This window comes from Mustela putorius, unplaced genomic scaffold (assembly GCF_011764305.1).
Source record: "Mustela putorius furo isolate JIRA1106 unplaced genomic scaffold, ASM1176430v1.1 tig00003901_pilon_pilon_pilon, whole genome shotgun sequence".
NCBI classification, from domain to species: Eukaryota; Metazoa; Chordata; class Mammalia; order Carnivora; family Mustelidae; genus Mustela; species Mustela putorius.
Window position 1 is genome coordinate 18,836,119 of NW_025422049.1, and position 18,154 is coordinate 18,854,272.

General features: G+C 41.6%; 1 protein-coding gene across 4 annotated transcripts in view; it reads left to right on the top strand.

The window, feature by feature from the left end:
- The first annotated feature begins 1,914 nt into the window (after positions 1–1,914).
- MORC4 (MORC family CW-type zinc finger 4) overlaps positions 1,915–18,154 on the top strand; it is a 52,473-nt gene continuing 36,233 nt past the window's right edge. For 2 of the 4 annotated variants that reach the window (XM_004769002.3, XM_004769004.3), the window contains exons 1-7: positions 1,915–2,309; positions 2,428–2,500; positions 8,260–8,392; positions 14,041–14,258; positions 14,904–15,051; positions 17,342–17,474; positions 17,785–17,913. In XM_004769002.3, the coding sequence (XP_004769059.1) occupies positions 2,208–2,309; positions 2,428–2,500; positions 8,260–8,392; positions 14,041–14,258; positions 14,904–15,051; positions 17,342–17,474; positions 17,785–17,913 (936 nt within the window). In that variant the 5' untranslated portion in view covers positions 1,915–2,207. Of the gene's footprint in view, positions 2,310–2,427; positions 2,501–7,307; positions 7,538–8,259; positions 8,393–14,040; positions 14,259–14,903; positions 15,052–17,341; positions 17,475–17,784; positions 17,914–18,154 lie in introns of those variants that run through there. The other 2 variants (XM_013064837.2, XM_004769003.3) reach the window with 2 other exon arrangements.

The following is an 18,154-nucleotide window of genomic DNA, read 5'->3' on the forward strand; positions in this document are numbered from 1 at the left end:
AAAGTAAGTTCAAGGCATATACCCCATGCAGTGTGTGCATCTTGTTTGGATCTAGGTTTAAATAAACCAAATGTAAAAAGGCATACCTTGGAGACAATGGAGAAGATTAGAATATGGACTGTACTGGAGGACATCAAAAAGTTGTTATGAATTTTGTTTAGGGTAAAAATGGCATCGTGGTTATGTTTTTTAGAAAAGTCCATATTTTTAGAGGACACGGACGTATATAGGGTAAAATGATATGATGCTTGAGATTTGCTCTAAAATGCTTACAAAAATGAAAAAAGAATATATAAAGCAAATCTAGCAAGGTTGATAACTTTTGAATCTGAGTAATAAGTATATGGGGATTTGTTATATCATTTTCTGCACTTTTGCGTATTTAAAAAGAAATTTTAGGGGACGCCTGGGTGGCTCAGTTGGTTGAGCAGCTGCCTTCGGGTCAGGTCATGATCCCAGTGTCCTGGGATCGAGTCCCACATCGGGCTCCTTGCTCGGCAGGGAGCCTGCTTCTCCCTCTGCCTCTGCCTGCCATTCTGTCTGCCTATGCTCGCTCTCTCCACCCCCCCACTCTCTGATAAATAAATAAAATCTTTAAAAAAATTTCTTAAAAAAAAAAAAGAAATTTTAGGATACAAAAAAAAAAGTACAAATGCAAAGAACCCAATGGAAGGAAAATGATGCTCAAAGGATATAAACAGGCACTTACAGAAAAGGAGATTCAAATGTACAACAAACATTTCAGCTTCACTGGTAGTTGGGGAAATGCAAATTAAAACAATAAGGAGATCCTATCTTTTATTCAGAAGATCTGCAAGAAGTCAAAAGAGCAGGACCAGATATCTAGCACTATGAGCATGGCAAAATAGCTGACTTGCTGAGGGCAAATTGCTTCCATCTTACAATATTTATTAAGAGTAAACCACGCATATACCATTAGACAGCAATATTCTGTAGAAATTATAGTACCAGAAATTAGAGATCTATACAGGAGGATGCCTGAGGCAGCACTTTCTGTGTTATCAAAAAAAAAAAAAAAAAAGTTGAGAACAACCTGAGGTGTCTTAGAAGGATGGTCAAATAAATTCTGTTTCATCCATACCAGGGAATGTTGTATTTTTTAATTAAACAATTTTTTTCTATAATCAAAGACTGTAGGTATAATAGCACAAAAATGGGAAAATACAAATAAAAAAAATAAGAAACAAATGTATAGTTCCAGACCTGGAGATATCCTGGAATACATCATGTCAAGTGTTTCTCATTGTGTGTGTGTGTGTGTATATGCATGCATATGTATTATGTATGTGTGAATATATATGCATATATAGAGACTTGTTTTTCCAATAAAAGAGATATCATATTGCACATGTTGTAATTTCTTGTTTCTTTAATTCCTTCATGAATATTTTCCACATCAATAAATATTCATCTACAAACATGGCCTTTAAGAACCGCATAGTATTCCATTTCATGAATACTCCATAACTCAACCAATCCCGCATTAGGGGGCATGTAAGTGCATTCCAATGTTTTCTCTCATAAACAGCCTCCCTGTACACCAGCAAAGCTTTGAAGATGATTTCCCAATTGCCTTCCAGAAAGTTCTGGGTACTTCTGGAGGCACTGGAGCCAGCATAGTCAGAATGCTTTCCCATCACGCAAGACTGCTATCTTCCCAGATAGCAAAACTGTAGTTTTTCGAACTTGTGAGACTTGTCTTATCCTGCCCGTTAGTCATGCAGCCGTACTAGGACTCCGTTCCAGAAATCCCTACACCCTCTCCCTCCTCCAGCCTCATTCCCGCCCCTCCCCACACACCCGCCCCCCTCCCCCCACCCGCGCTTTCCCGCTCGGCGGCCTGGCCTATGGCAAACACCAAGAATTAATTAGGGGCGGGGATCAAGGAGCGGCTGTCAGGAGATCGCCATATTTCTGTACGGCCCCGAGGCCGCCCGACAGGCAGTCGGCGGGTCGGGAGAGGTGCTGACAGGGCGGGGCCGCCGCTCGGCTCTGCCGGCCTCACCCCTCCCGCCCGGGACAGGTGGCTGGAGCGCGCCCCGCCCCCGCCAGCTGCGGGTGGGAGCGAGGGAGGGCCAGTCCCGGACGGCCGCCGCCAGCTGCGAGGGAGAGCGAGCGAGGGCCAGTCCGGGACGGCCGGGCGAGGAGTCCGGCGGCAGCAAGCGAGTATCGTGGCGGCCAAAAAAATGCTCCTGTATCGAGGGGCCCCCGCTGGCCCTGGCGCGCCGGGCAGCGGGCTGGCTCGGCCCGGCGGCGGCCCACAGGCCTTTGGGATTCGCCTGAGCACGGTAGGTCGGGGGCCCGAGGGGGCGGACGCGCGCGCGGGCCCCGGGGCTGTGGGGGGCGCGCGGGGAGGGCCTGGCGGGCCGAGGCCTCAAGCGGGACGGGACCTTCTCTCGCCCCCAGATGAGCCCCCGCTACCTCCAGAGCAACTCCAGCAGCCACACGCGACCCTTCAGTGCCATCGCGGAGCTGCTAGGTGAGTGGCGAGGGCGGGCTTGGCCGCGATCGCCCGAGGCAGTGGTGCCAACGTGGTGCTGCAGACGCGAGAGGAATGCGCCGAGCCGCGCCGGGCTGGCCGGGGCTGGGGTGGGGGAGTTGGGACCGGCCCCGGCTCCGCAGGCGGAGGAGGGGGACTCCTCTCTGGCCAAGGGGGAAGAGGTACCGCGGACAAAGCTGAGGAAACAAGGTGTGTCCGAAGAGTTAGGACGCCCGTGTGGTTTTTCTCTCTGGATCGTGATGTTCTGGGCACTTTAGGATAGCTGAGTTAATAATCAAAAGGAGATGCATAAAAATATCGGGGCCCCAGGCTGCTGGGCTCCGCAGGGACTGGCGACCGATGGAGGGCGCCAAGTTAGCAGAGGGGCATTATGGAGGACCCGGAAGGGTCCTCAGGAAAGGTCTGGAAAACGGAGTTCTTAACTTTTGGGACCAGAGAGTCTGGGAATGATGGGACATCTTTTAAGAGATGACACGAGTGCATTTGGCTCCCTGCGACCGCGGAGGGCTGGGTTCGTGGTCCACGAGCGCCCTCACACCGCTGGAATGAATACTGAGCACTTAACCTCTAGCTCCACCGATGTTTGCTTTTAAAGCATTTTCAGTTGATCCCTTGAAGCCAAGTACACCAGCTTTTGCAGTAGTGTGCTAAATACTGTGTGGAAAGCAAAGAAGAAAGGCATTCCCGGACAAAATGCAGCACAGAGAGCACATTGTAAATGTTTCAGACATGGAAAGAAGGGAGAGATGGTTACAGGACGAGGTAGCAGCAAACAAAATCTTGAAGAGTGGTTTTCAAGCTCGCCAGATGAGCCTCAGCCCCGACTGAAGCAATTCCGTGTGAGTTGCCTTGAGCACGAAGTCAGCGGGCAGCAGAAGGGTCAGAAGAGGTATTGGGAAGGGTGACAGAGAACTTTGATGGTTAGATTGACTATCACAAGAATGCTTACATCGTGTATGACTGTTCTTTTGAAGGTGCAAGAAAGAAAAAAAGTGACTTCGACACACTTTGAGTCCCAAAGAACAAGGACTGTATCATTAAGGGTTTGCACCATCCTTTGAGCGAAACTCTGCAGGGTGGAACCAGACCTCTGAGTGGGTAACTCACCAAAAAGAAAAAAGAGGGAAAAATAATAATTTACTTAGGGGGAAATGGGAGAAGTTGTTGTGTTACTCCCGCACAGCTGCACTGTGCATACTAAACTTTAGAGGTGACTTGAAGAGTGTGTTCTGTTTGTAATTTTGACTATACTATATTATTTTTGTCCCAAGCATTAAATCCTTAAGCTGGACCCAAGATGACTCCTATGAGTGCAAGTGTGTGTGTATTATTTATGTAGACACACATGCCTGCACACATGCATAGAGAAACACAGATTTTAAAAACAAATCACAGCTATTTGTGGTAATATTAACAGTAGAAAGAAAAGGAGAGCAAAGGGTTAACTGGTAACCCACAGTTTTCATTTTAGGTTTTCCCTCGATTTTTTTTTCTCCTCCATTTACGCATTAATTTTGTAGTGAATCATTCATTCAGTGAATATTTATGGAGCGTTCACTGTGGGCAAGGCCACCATGGTAGGAACAAAAATGAAAACAACATAGACTCACTTTTCTAGTGGGGGGGAGGAAACTTGTACAGAAGGTTTATGCTTTGTATAACAGCAAAATGGAAAGTGGTATATCAGCAAAGATCTACATATCGAGTGCTGTGGGAGTTCAGAGGAAGGAGGGATGACTTCCAGCTTACCAGGAAGAGGGGGGTTAGGAAAGGCTTTGTAGAGGAGGTGACATTTGAGCTGAGATTTGAAGGATTGGGACATGTGGATACGGGTGTGGGGAGGGGAGGGCATTCCAGGCAAAAGAAACAACTGCATGAACAAAAGCATGAAGAGTAGAGTCGCTGAGTTTCACTAGAGTGTGGAGTTTACAAAACAGTTACAACTGTAGGTCCTTAGAGAGCTTATAAAGTGCCATCACAAGTACATTTTTAACTTTACTCTTTGAGGTATTATTATATGGCATTATTATAATTAATATTATTATTGTCATTATTATTCTCATCCTGCAGATCAAGATATGGAGCCTCAAGGAATTTAACTGACTTTTCCAAGATTACATGTTTAGTAAGTGGCAGGTCTAGGACTCAAGCGTGGGTCTTTTTAATCCCAAGTACCAAGGAGGTCTTGAGGTTAGAAAGGTACCTGGGGCCAGGATGTGACTAGGAGGCCCAACTATTTTAAGTCTGAAGTTTTCTGAGCAGGGAAAAGTCCTGATCAGAGCTGGGCTTCAAGAGAGTTAATCTTGTAGCAGTGTAAAAGATGGATTGCAAAAGAGAGAGAGCCATGATTTTGAAAGACTGGTTTGGAGGTTAATGTGATAATCTAGATGAGAGGGAATAAATGCTGTAAACTAAGAAAGTGACGGGGGAGTAGAAAAAGCTAGATGTGTGAGAGCTTAGGGATGCATAGGGTAAGAGAGAGTGAGGGATAAAAAATGATTTTTGAATTTCAAACTTGTGGTCATTTGAATGCTGGCGCTATGGGGTGTGTGGGGGGGGAGGGGGCGGACAGGAGGCAAGATTGGTTTGTGTTGGAAGGTGATGACCGTAATTTTAGACAAGAATGCTTTTAGTTACCTGCAGGATGTCTTTGGGGCAGCAGCTTGGCCCTGGCAGCCTTGCAGGAATCCACACAGGCTGTCTTCCTGGAACAGAAAAGGATGGGGGGCTTGTAAAGTGCTACCTCAAAGCTACCTCCCACTTGCTGTCCTGTCTGTACAGGGAGGCTGTCATGGGACAGTTTCTCATTGCGGCTCAGGTTCTGATGAGCTCTGAGGCTTCATTCACTTAGAATGCTTTCTTAGAAGATCAGGGGTTAGGTGGACCAGGCCAAGGGATAAGATAGATTCCCTGGGATCTGGTTTCTCATGTTCTTGCCTAAGTCGGGGTGGGGGCAGGGAGTAAGGGGAGGCAGAGATAGGGTCTTCACACTCCAGGTAGTGTGGGCCGATATAGGAGAGAGAAGACTCCTTGGTAGGAGGCCTGGGTGGCTCAGTCGTTAAGTGTCTGCCTTCAGCTCAGGTCATGATCTCGGTCCTGGGATGGAGCCCCCCATTGGGCTCCCCGCTTAGTGTAAAACCTGCTTCTGCCTCTCCTGCTTCCCCTGCTTGTGTTCCCTCTCTTGCTGTCTCTCTCTCTCTCTCTCTCTGTCAAATAAATAAAATCCTTAAAAAAAAAAAAAAAAAGACTCCTTGGGATCTGGTAGCACGTGAGATTGTGTAGGCCAGGTTAGGAGGTAAAGACATCCCAGGATGTGGTAGTGCAGCTCTGGCCTAAAAGGTGGGCAGGGGGAGAGGAGCAGGGGTTCTCCAGGGTTCTCTGCCTGTCCTACCTGTTTGTGGGCTGGGTAGGCTGGGATAGCATGTGTTACATGTCAATACAATTTTGGAAGGTTAAGCAGCAATATAGAGGATCAAAACCAGCTACCAGATTGGAGCCTTATTATTATATATTCATTTGTGGAGGCTGACCTTGTTATTATTATAATTTCATTTGCTGAGGCCAAGAGAAAGGTCACTTCAAACTGAAAATAAGTGTAAAGCTGGGCTTGCTGCTGCTGGCTGCTGTCTCATTCCATGCTGCTCCAGCTGACCCTGGCGGCTGGGGTGCTCCCCTCCCCCCACTCCAGCAGCCTCTAGCCAAGGAGATAAAATGCCTAGCTGCTTCTTTGCAGCTACCTTGTAACTCCGGGAGTGCCTGTGTTAAAACTCTCTGGTATGTGTCCATTTAAAAAAAAAAAAGCATCTAATAACATTTGGGCAAAATTTGCAGTAAACAGGAAAGAATGAAAAGTGATTTTGTAAGAGGCGTGAGCTGATTCATTGACTGCACAGTTACATACACTTAGAATCGGGATGGACATGTGTGATGTGTTTGAGTTGTGAATGTCCATAAAATGTTAGAAGGACTTCCTCCTGTGTTCAGTTTTCAAAACAGAAATGACGCCCTGGCCATTGACAAGGTAAAGGTATCAGTCTCAATGGCCCTAGCTTTCTGCCAGCAAGAGTGACTGATAAGTCCTTAAACAATTCAGGGCCTGTGGGCCAAGTGGTTTCTTAAAACAATGTAGGCAGCTTCACAGTGCTGAATCCTTCTGTTAGTTTGAGGAAAAAAAAAACTGCCTCTCACACAAAGTAAAAGACTATATTTGTGATAAAGCCTCTATTGCATGTCAAACTTATAATTCCTGCCAAAAAAGTTGGCCCACTTGATTTGCCACATGATACAGGGCTTTGGCCCCACCTAGTTCTTAAAGATCGACCCTCTCAGACCTCTTAATTCCCTTTTGGAGCTCTTGGTAATGGTTTACTGCTGTTAAGACTTGTTGGGCTTACAGTCAGTGAGGATTTTATCAATGGACACGGGCAACACCACTATGGCCCTTGAAATCAATCCATGTCTTATTTTCATTGCTGGACATTCCACACTTCCCAAGTAGTTGTAACTGAAAATGCGGATTATATTTTGAATGTGAGTAATATTTCTCTTGCTTGTAAGGGGTGTTCCCAGTGGAGAAATACCATGATTTGAACAGTGGCGGTGGGACAAGTACATAGCCAGAACCCCACCTCGTGCTCTCTCAGCCCAGCCATGTGGTATCAGTAAGGTAGTCTAGGATGCCAGAGGAAGGGAAAGGGGGTGAAAGTGAAGGTCTCTGTCTGATTAAAGAGCTAGTAGGGACAGGAGTGCTCAGGGAACCCATCTGACATGTGGTTCAAACTGCCCTCTCATTCAGGCCAGCAAGTCCTGATGAGGCTGTTGCCGTCCATGTGTCCGTGACTGACACTTGTGTGACCTCGAGTCTGGAGCACAAAGATGTGGCTACTAGACATTGGTACCCCCGGACAGTTGTGAGCTTTGCCCAGATGTTAGAATTGGTTCTATCTGGTGACTTCAGAGTGATGAAGCCCGTTTTGAAGATGGAACTCAGGAGGAATCATGTAACTTTACCTACAGGTTTTTTTTTTCTTTTTCTGCTTTGATTCCACCTTCTCTATTTAATGAGGGGGGACAGTGTCACCTTTAAGACTATGACAGTGTACTTAGGTAGAATGCCGCCCTCTCTGTAAGCATGCTTATTAAGCATTTATTGGGACACCCCCCCCCACCACCACCAATTAAATGTTTCGGTTTGAACTGCTAACTCAGTGCCTCTCAGGCCACAAACAGGTATGGTGATAATGTCTGTGTTCTTTAACAGAGGAGGTGATGTAGAAAAAAAAGAAAAGAAAATGTTTACAGATGCACTGCAATGTGTGCAGTGTGCACCAAAATTGCAGATTTAACTCTTCTCCATAGCCCCCCTCTCCTGTATGTGTTTAAGAGCAGTGAAGTGGCTGAAAGACTAGAAAGAAGTAATAAGATGAAAATGGAGCAAAATGCTTTGTGTAGAGGAGTTATTTTTCCCACAGACCCTGAAATATGAAGGGAGAAAGGCAGGTTACAGCTCAGTCGTTCTATAAAATCTAGAAATCAGCTTTATAACTCCATCTGCCATCATTACCTATTGTTCCTAATAACCCAGTAAGTACACTACCATCAAAGCTCCCCACTCACCTTTGGGGACATCCACCTGAAGGGAATAAAGGCCAGTTTCTTTGTCTTGGGGCACTGAACTAGAGATTTTACTGAAATATGAGAAAAGGGGATCTAATATCACAGATTTCTACCTTTTGCAGATAATGCTGTAGATCCAGATGTATCTGCCAGGACGGTCTTTATAGATGTTGAGGAGGTCAAGAATAAATCTTGTTTGACCTTTACTGATGATGGATGTGGAATGACACCTCATAAACTACACCGAATGCTCAGGTAAAAATTTCTTCTTTCTTGTTCTCTTGTCTTGAGTTCACAAACTCTACCTAGGGCTTCATAATTTTCTTTAGTATTTCCCTTTCCCTTTATTCACTCAGCAAATATTTATTGCACATATATTATGTGTCAGGGCACTGATGATGCAGTAGACACTCTTCTTGCCCTCATAGAACTTACAGTTTAGTTGGCAAGTCTGACAGTGAGCAGTAATCATAATAAAAAATGGTAAGCACACTAGAAAAGCATAGGTTGCCATGGGATAGACCAGCAGGGGAACGAAATCTGATTCAGGAAGTCAGTCAAAGCCTCTTAGAGGAAGTGATACTTAAACAGATATCCGAGGGTGAGTAGTAGAATTTAACGAGGTAAAGGAGCAAGGGGCAAGGGGTTGAGAGTTCAGGCAGAGAATAGCAAGTGTAAAGACCTGAAGGCCTTCACTGACCTGAGATCACCTCCTAATTTTATTAGCCTGAACTCATTCTTTGATCAGAAGTATTGCAGTCGGGATGATTTGTGCGTTAGGACCATGAATATGCCTGGGTATAATAAAGGCCCATGAAAGATAAATAGAAGACATTCATACACATAATCTTTGAAAGGTTTTGCAGTAGGAGGCAAAATTCAGGAATTTTCTCTTTTAACTGCTGAAGTTGGTGATAGAGATTTCTTTTGCCACTCTCAGTTCATTTAATTACTTTAAAAACGTTTGTAGTTGAGAGTGTTAGTTTGTACTTGATTATCTTCACATATCACTCAGTAAAAGATGAGTGCTTCCTCAAGTCCTTCTCTCTTCTTTTTTTTAGCAGATGAGGTTAATTACTCTCCACGTGGCTTCCTGAACTAGTGTGTGAAGTATGAGTAACAATGGAAGAGGGGTTCTGTGGAGGAGGGAGAGGGCTCCAAACTATAAAAATGGAAAACATTCATTTGGTTGTAGTTCTCTTTCAAGATATTCTAATTCTATAACCCTGTTTATAGGGAAATCCATCTGATCCATCAAAGAAAAGAAATGAAATTTGGGCATTAACCAATGAAATTGTTATGTTTTACCATTCAGCAGTCTATGAATGATTAGAAGAATGTTTGAGGAAATCTTCTAGAGGTGAGATAGGGATGTGGCCAGTATGTTGGTGAAGGTATGGAATTGGCCCTATCTTTTAATTTATAGCATTGTTTTTAGCTCTTTGAGTTGGTGTTTTATATTAAAAAATAAAATTTTAGGTGGAACCAAAATATTGGTATGTCTAATTAGGTATATATTTATTTTTCCCCTAAAATCATTTATTTCTTTAATAAATCCTTCCCACCACACTTTGTCCCAGTGACATGGGTGTCTGATAGTGGGCCCAGCCACTCTTCGTGCCTTCCATTTGTTCTGTGTAACTACATCCTTGAAACAAGGCAAGAGAAAGGAGGAGGATGGTTTCAAAATAATCACAACAGTTTTTGTTCCTGATTCATTCAAGAAATTTTTACTGAGCACCTGTGTGACAGTCACTGGAGATAAAGTGGTAAACCAGATAGAGATCCCTGCTCTCAAGGGGCTGACGGTTTAGTGAGAAGGACAGAATAGAATTGACTAGTAATACAACTAAATAGGTTATCTCACTTAGTGGTAAGTGCTATGAAGAAAGTTTCTATGAGAGTATATAGTGAAGGGATCTATCCTAGTCTAGGGAGTCAAAAAAAGATCCCCCAAAGACGGGTTTAGTGAGAAGGACAGAATAGAATTGACTAGTAATACAACTAAATAGGTTATCTCACTTAGTGGTAAGTGCTATGAAGAAAGTTTCTATGAAAGTATATAGTGAAGGGATCTATCCTAGTCTAGGGAGTCAAAAAAAGATCCCCCAAAGACGGGGCATTTGAATTGAAATACAAAGGATGAGTATTATGTGTTTGTAATTTTGTTCCCTCCCCAAAGAACAAAATAGCCAAACCAGGCAGAAAATTACTTAGCTGTAGTGTTTTTTGGCATTATCATACCAAGTATCTTTACCACTAATTTGAGCTGGGCAATTGTTCTTCATACTGCAAAATTAATTTTAGAAAATTTTTAATGAGTCTTGGATTAATGTATAGTATATATACCAGATTTTATTTATGGTCATATCTTAAAACAAATTTGAATGAGCTAGAAGGTCCCATTTATTTAAAAGTTCATTTAGTCCAATCCTAACTCCTGACCATGGATTCCAGTTACCATAATTTCATTATAAATAATTGAACTTTAGTGGTAGCCTTGAAAATTAAGTATGTTCATTTTTCTGGATTTGTATAATTATAGAGGTAATTATGCAAAATGACTAAGCCCACTGAAATTCTACTTCACCAAAAACATTTGTAATAACCCTATCTACATTTTCCAGCCTTTCATGCTACTCTTCCTATTTCCAGGCTAGTAAAATAGTTCTCTAACTGCAGCAAGTTTCTCCCATAAATACAGAATCCCAATGAAAATCAAATTAAGAAGGAAAAGCCTATCATTAAATTCCTTCAAAGTCCACAATGAGTTCTCTTTAGCTTTTGGGGATAGTGTGAGGCAGCTAGTCTAAATGTCCAGCTGCCTTTTTCCACAAGGTAGAAAACCTCTTTCAAAGGCCTGGGATTAAAAAGAGCCACAGATCCTTGGATTAAAGGTATTTGCCACCTCTGCTCAGAAGTGCATTTCCTAGTAGGTCTGTTCTTCTAAAACAACAGCCAGAGAATAACTGTGTTTAGCAGTGTTCCACCGTTTTATGTTCCATATTACATCACCAGTATATCTAGGAAACAGCACTGCCTGCCCTCCTGTGTTCGCAGGTTCACTGAGGTATGTTTCATTGGTCAGAGTCCCAATTTAAATTGATCTCCTTAGATTCTAGAATCTTGACATTTTAAGGATCTCGGGAGCAAGCTGCTGTCTCCCCACATTCCACTCAGAGAGTTGGTATTCAGCCCTCCTCCCCCAGTGTGTAAAGACTGCCGTCTCTTACATGAAATGTTACAGGATTTACCTTAGGGAAGCCACCTGTCTAAGCCAAGAGATCTCTGGAAAATTAGTGAGCTACACAAAACTATATAAAATGCATCCATACGATTCTGTTCTTCATTGTGAGGGCTTTTGTTTGACTGGGATCTGGCATCTGTTCCACAGTTTTGAGTTAAATGGAATACCTAACATGGGAATGTAGATGGAATAAAAGAACACATGGATGTGATAGGTTAACTGGAACATAACAACAACAAAATCTAGAACTTCGGCTCCTCCCTTCTTATTTTTCTTATCCTTTTTCATTTCTGGTTCTGACCCTGAGCTATTACTTGTCTTCTCAGCCTAATATAGTCATCACGTCTCTCCAAATAAATAACACCAGGAGGATTTATACTTCTTATAAAAGGAAGAAGAGGGGTTAGATGGCAGGAGAGTCAGGAATGGCTGGGAACTTAAGGGGATTGAATAGATTCTTCCTGTTTTCACCACTTTCCCTTAAGCACCAAATTGAAGCTTGTGTGGCACTAGAGGTGGTTTAAGTCCACGTAACCATATAGATTTATTTCTCGTGGAGAAAGGCAGCTGGACATTTAGACTAGCTACCTCACACTATCCCCAAAAGCTAAAGAAAATTCATTGTGGAGTTTAAAGGAATTTAATGATGGACTTTTCCTTCTTAATTTTGTTTTCATTGGATTTTTGTATTTTTGGAATTACTGTTTATGAGGAGCCCTGAGTTTCAGATACAACATTTGATCTGATGTAGAGGGAAAGGAAAGCCCAGGATAGTCTCAGAATGACTTCTAGAGTTAGTTTAAAATTAAGGTTTAAATGCTACTTTATAATTTAAAATATACTGTTCAGATAATTTAATCTTCCTAATGACTCCATCTTTTTTAGGCACTTCTTACACAAGAGGATTAGGAATGCCTGAATTTCACCAGCTTCCATAAGTTTATTTCCTGGGTTACTGAGGCCCATAGATGGCAGAAACTCAATGATCTTTTGGTATTTTCCAAGGAACTGCTGCCCTAGAAATTACCTTTTACTGTGGTTAGACTTATTTAGGATGTACAAAGCTCCTAGGAAGTGTCTAGAAGGACATAATGGTTTTATTGTGTAGCACTTTTAATGGAAAATTTAAAGGTGGTCCTTTTTTCTTAGGGAGTAAGCATAAGCCACAGCCTTCAGGAAGTAGAAACCAGGCATCTCAGACCTTCTCCAAAGAGCCGAGGCCAAGCCACTCAGCTGTGCCAGATAGACTTTCTGTTTTATTGATATTGGAGAAGCCTCTAATCTGTAATACATGAAGGCAAAAATCACATCTTTTTCTGTTGTTATTTAACAGTTGTGTCTCCAGTGCTGAGTACAATACGCAGCACATAGTAGAGACTCAGTAAATATTTATTGAACAAGTGATAGTGTATGGCATTGTACACTTTGTCTGGAGAGAAGCAGTCCTTAAAATTAGTTTTATTTATGTTGAGAGAAGACCGTGAGGAAGTCAGTCATCATTTTCTGGATTTCGTATTTTTCATTTTTTCTTTCCTTTTTTTTTATAATTTTTATTTTTTATAAGCATATATTTTTATCCCCAGGGGTACAGGTCTGTGAATCACCAGGTTTACACACTTCACAGCACTCACCAAAGCACATACCCTCCCCAATGTCCATAATCCCACCCCCTTGGGAATGCAAGCTGGTGCAGCCACTCTGGAAAACAGCATGGAGGTTCCTCAAAATGTTGAAAATAGAACTACCCTATGATCCAGCAATTGCACTATTGGGTATTTACCCTAAAGATACAAACGTAGTGATCCAAAGGGGCACGTGCACCCGAATGTTTATAGCAGCAATGTCCACAATAGCCAAACTATGAAAAGAACCTAGATGTCCATCTTTTTTTTTTTTTTTTTTTTTTTTTTGGTTCTGTTATTCTGTTTTGTGTTTGAATGGGGTCTCTAAACAAGGGAAAGTATCTGGCTGCAGACATTGTTGAGGTGACACAGTGTAAGTCCCAAATAAAACAAGAGAGACCTCATTCTGCAGCTGCCTGCTGATACTCAGTGGTGGACCTACCTATTTTTATCCCTTGGCCACATTCCAATGAACTGTCCCAGCAGATGGAGCAGAGGTTAAGAATTGGAAGGGTTATCCTTTTGGTGGAGGGTTGAAATTGTTAAGATATATAGCCCCTGGATTTTCAGATTCTAGAGGGTGATCTAGATCTCATACTTCTGACCAGCACTGCTATCAGTTCCTTTTGTGACCCACATTTGGGCACACTCTGAGCTAACTGCCCTTTTCACCCTACCCTAACTTCACTATTAGCAGTCAGAACCATTGTGTCTAGATAAGAAAGGCAGCTGCCCACCGCCTCCTCCAGTTCTGTTAGACAGCAAGAAGTAGGCCATCTTGACATTTGTCAAGTATGACTGTGTGTACACACACCAGCTACATAGGAGAATCTGGGCTATTACATCATAGTAACTTCCTATGGTTTTCACTTAATAGTTTTGCCCAGAGGTACCAAAAGGAAAAAAGAAGGAGTGACTTTTTATAAGTATGTTTTATTCATAAGCCATTCTGCCTGTCAGCCTGTCTTAGGATGCTTTTTACCTTTCTGGTTTCTTTTTTTTTTCTGATTTCTTTTTTTCTTGTTTAATTACAGCTTTGGCTTTACAGATAAAGTAATAAAGAAGAGCCAGTGTCCCATCGGGGTCTTTGGTAATGGTTTCAAGTCAGGTTCCATGCGGCTAGGAAAGGATGCTCTCGTCTTCACCAAGAATGGGGGTACTCTCACTGTTGGACTCCTGTCACAGACCTATCTGGAATGTGTCCAGGCCCAGGCAGTTATTGTACCAATTGTTCCATTCAACCAGCAAAACAATATCCTTTCTGGAAATGGTGAATGTTGGTTAAAATGGGCCTGATAAGACTATTATGATAGAAAGCTCTTGTCTTTAGATCAAATCCTGGTATCAAAAGTTTTCATATTTAAAGAGTTATTCAAGGGTCTTAAATTTACCTGGAATTTCACCATATGAAATACTTTTAAAAATAAATGTGCCATTGACAGAAGCTTAGATGTGTTTTTTATTGTATTGAAATGTCCATTGTTTTGAAATACATACTATTCACCAGCTTATCTGATGGAAGAATGGCTTGTTTCCCTACAACTAAGACAAGCTGTTGTTTCTGTTAGACCACAGGTTGTCTTGACCGAAGCAGCACAGCAGCCAGGTTTGAACTCATTGCTTCCAAAGAGGCTAAAAATTCAGCCTTTGATCTGTTTCTTAAATAGCCTTTGTTTACACTGTGTCTTTGAAGCTGTAGTCTATAGGGGTAACTGACTTTGGTGTTTTGTCCCTGCAGCCTTTCTCCATTTTCCCCCTTTCCTTCTGCAGCAATACTGCCCGTGCTTCTGACTGTGTGTCTATATTTTGTCTAAAGATACAACCCAAAAGGCAGATCTTACTAATTGACAGCATCCTTTTAAGATATTAATTTTTCTTTGACTGCATTTGGTTTTACAAAAAATGATTATTACTGAGGATTCCTTGCCCAGCCTAGAAGCCATCTTGAACTATTCAATTTTCAACAGTGAAAATGACCTGCTTTCCCAGTTTGATGCCATCCCAGGCAAAAAAGGCACTCGTGTACTCATTTGGAACATCCGCAGGTATAGTATCTCAAGGATGATAGATTCAAGTAAGCAGAAGTAGTACGATGAAGGACATTTTCAGAAATCTCTTAAGAAAAGCAGAGTGGATAAATTTGATACGTATTTGTGTCTCATTTCATAGCTTTCCTTAATTTCCTTGGAACCACAGCTCCTGTTTGAGAAAGTGGTTCTTACTGGTAAAATGTGGAGCTTGAAAAAATAGAGACATGTGTATCCTGAGGCTGTTGCCACAAATAATCAAAACAGTTTGACATTATTCTAAGATCTTCAGAATCCATTATGAATATCTTATATTCATGGAGATAAGATAATGATAGTTATTTTACGTATTTGACAATGGAGATGAAGTATGAGAAAAACAAATTAGAATAACAAAGCACAACAACATGATCTTTAAAATAAGAACTTCTTAGTTGTGCTTTCAGAGTAGCTAGATTAGAAGTGTGAAAATCTTTGAAGCACATAAATTTGCACTATAATGAGGCTGGCTTCACATCATACGTTTAGAACTAATAAAACCATCTAGAAATACTCTAGGATATGTCGTCATTTGTTTAATCTTCTGTCAAGTGGAATACCTTTAACAGTGTCCACAAAAATCTAGAGATCTTTTATATAAAAGAGAAGATAACAGTATCTTTAGTAGAACAGGGTATCGGATATATTCATTCTTTTTCTCCTTGGGTGAAGTATTTTGCCTCATTTCTTAACTGGGTAAAATGATATAAAAACTTTGCTGGTTTATACAGAGTACTTTGAGTTAAAAAGAAGAACCTAAGGAGGTTTTTTTGTTTTTTGTTTTACACATTGGTAATTTAGATCCTTCTGTGTCCTACTGGGAAAAATCTCAAGTAATGTAATTTATATTATAAAGGATCATTTTCCTGTGGTGTTTTCAGTGACTCAGACATATTAGGCAGAATTTTTTCTTTGTACATTGTTTTGAAGTTATGGTATTAGGTGTTATGTGAATAAAAGTTTTCATGGTCAAATAACAGAGGAAACTGGCTTAAACAAAATTTACCTTGTTACTTTATTGCAGGACTTCTCAAAGGCTTTCATATGCTAATGTTATTTCAATCTGCATTGAAAATGTTTAAGAGAGCAATATAGAATGTGGTATTTCCCAGTTTCAAAAAAAATAATTTCTCCAGACCCCTTTTCCTTGAATGGTGAATGGTGAGGAACAGGGAGGACAGGAAACCACCTCAGAGTATGTGAGAGTGGAGTGAGGTAGCAAGAATCTGGAATATCCTGGAAATTTCAGAATATACTATTATAGTGAGGTGGGCGTCATATAGACCATAATGGCTCTGGTCCAGCCCTGGAGCTACATTTTCAACACCACAGCTCTGAGCCTTTGGAGCCTGGAGTGTGTGTGTGGGCGGGGGGGCTGGGGGTGTGCTATCGATAGAGCTTGAGGTGGCCCTGAGGGCCAGGAATTATTTCTCAATTTTATTCAGTCATACAACCCTTATTACTTGTTTCTTATTTAAGAGTATTTGGGGGAACTATGATTCCATGGAACAAACTTGGGGAACTGATATATATGTTTTCTCTATAGCCCATCATTTGTTTTGCGTTTTTCCCAGGAACAAAGATGGGTCTTGCCTTCTTACCCTGACAGTTGTTAGTGATCTAATGCGGAGTCTTGGAGTGGATCAGAGCTAAGTGGCCCAAAAAGACGATGAGAAGAAGAAAGACCCTTATGAAAGGAATATGAGTACTTTTATAGTTAAATGATAATTCAAAAATGATATTCCAGAGGACTAGCAGATACATGCTATTTCTATAGCAACCTTTTTTTCCCCTCTAAGAAATAGGATTAGATCTGGGGAATCTTGATATTTCATTAGTCCTTATACCATTGCTGAAATCAGAAGAGGTTTTGTTTCATTCCTCTATTTATTCAGTTGGAGAAGATGCTGCTGAATGACCTACCCAGCAATACCCAGAAGTTGGGACCTATTTTCAGATCCCACTGTGAGGGTAGCTGACATCCATTTATCGGATCAGATATTTCCACCTTCCCCTTTTTTTCTCCTTTTCTTCTGTACTGGCATCACTACTTCTATGAAACATAGTCAATTTGTTTAGACTGGGAATACCTCTAAATATTGTGTGATCTTCAAACCAAGTAATTTTTAGTTCCTTTGCACTGATAGTCAGGGAAAGAAATAGGTGTCTGAGTTTTGGCTCATATTGTTTCTTTTCTCTTGGGTTCCTAGTGCATTTTTGTCCTTTGGAGCCAGTATTTGTTAGATTGGTACTTGTCTCTTTTACCCAGAAATAAAGATGGAAAGTCTGAGTTGGACTTTGATACAGATCAATATGACATCCTGGTATCAGACTTTGGCACAGAAGAAAAAGAGACTGGTGGTGTTACTTGTGAGCTGCCAGAAACAGAGTATTCTTTACGGGTGAGTAAGAGTGATTTTTCTTCAACAATGAGAGGTAAGATGTCTTGTACTATGAAAATATTGTAGAACAAGGTCTCACTTTAGTTAGATAAAGATGACAAACTTTTAGCCCTCTGCTAGGATTCCTTTTCACTGTCTCTGCTAGAGCTGATGTAGTCACTAGCATTTTCATGCAGTAGTTGACATAACAAGGTATAGAAACTAAGCGAGATCTTTGCCTGGAATAGATCTCAGTCACTAATAGTGTTTTATGAGAATGTCAATAGAACTGACAATGTCATATAATAATTTTCCCTTCACTGTTTCATAGGCATTTTGTGGCATTCTGTATATGAAGCCACGAATGAAAATTTTTCTACGTCAAAAGAAGGTGACCACCCAGATGATTGCCAAGAGCCTGGCCAATGTAGGATATGATTTATATAAACCTACCTTCACAGTATCCTTACAACTACATGAAGCTGACCTCCTCATTCCAGGATTAGATTTCTAAGTTGGCATAGGGAAACAAAAAACTTTCTTTTTTCCAATTGAAAAATGTGTGTTATAATATAAACCCTATTACAGTATGTTCTATTTTTTTTTTTTTTTTTTTTAGAGAGAGAGAGAACAGGGAGGAGGGGCAGAGGGAGAGGGAAAAAAGAGAACCTTAAGCAGGCTCCACGTGGAACCCAACATGG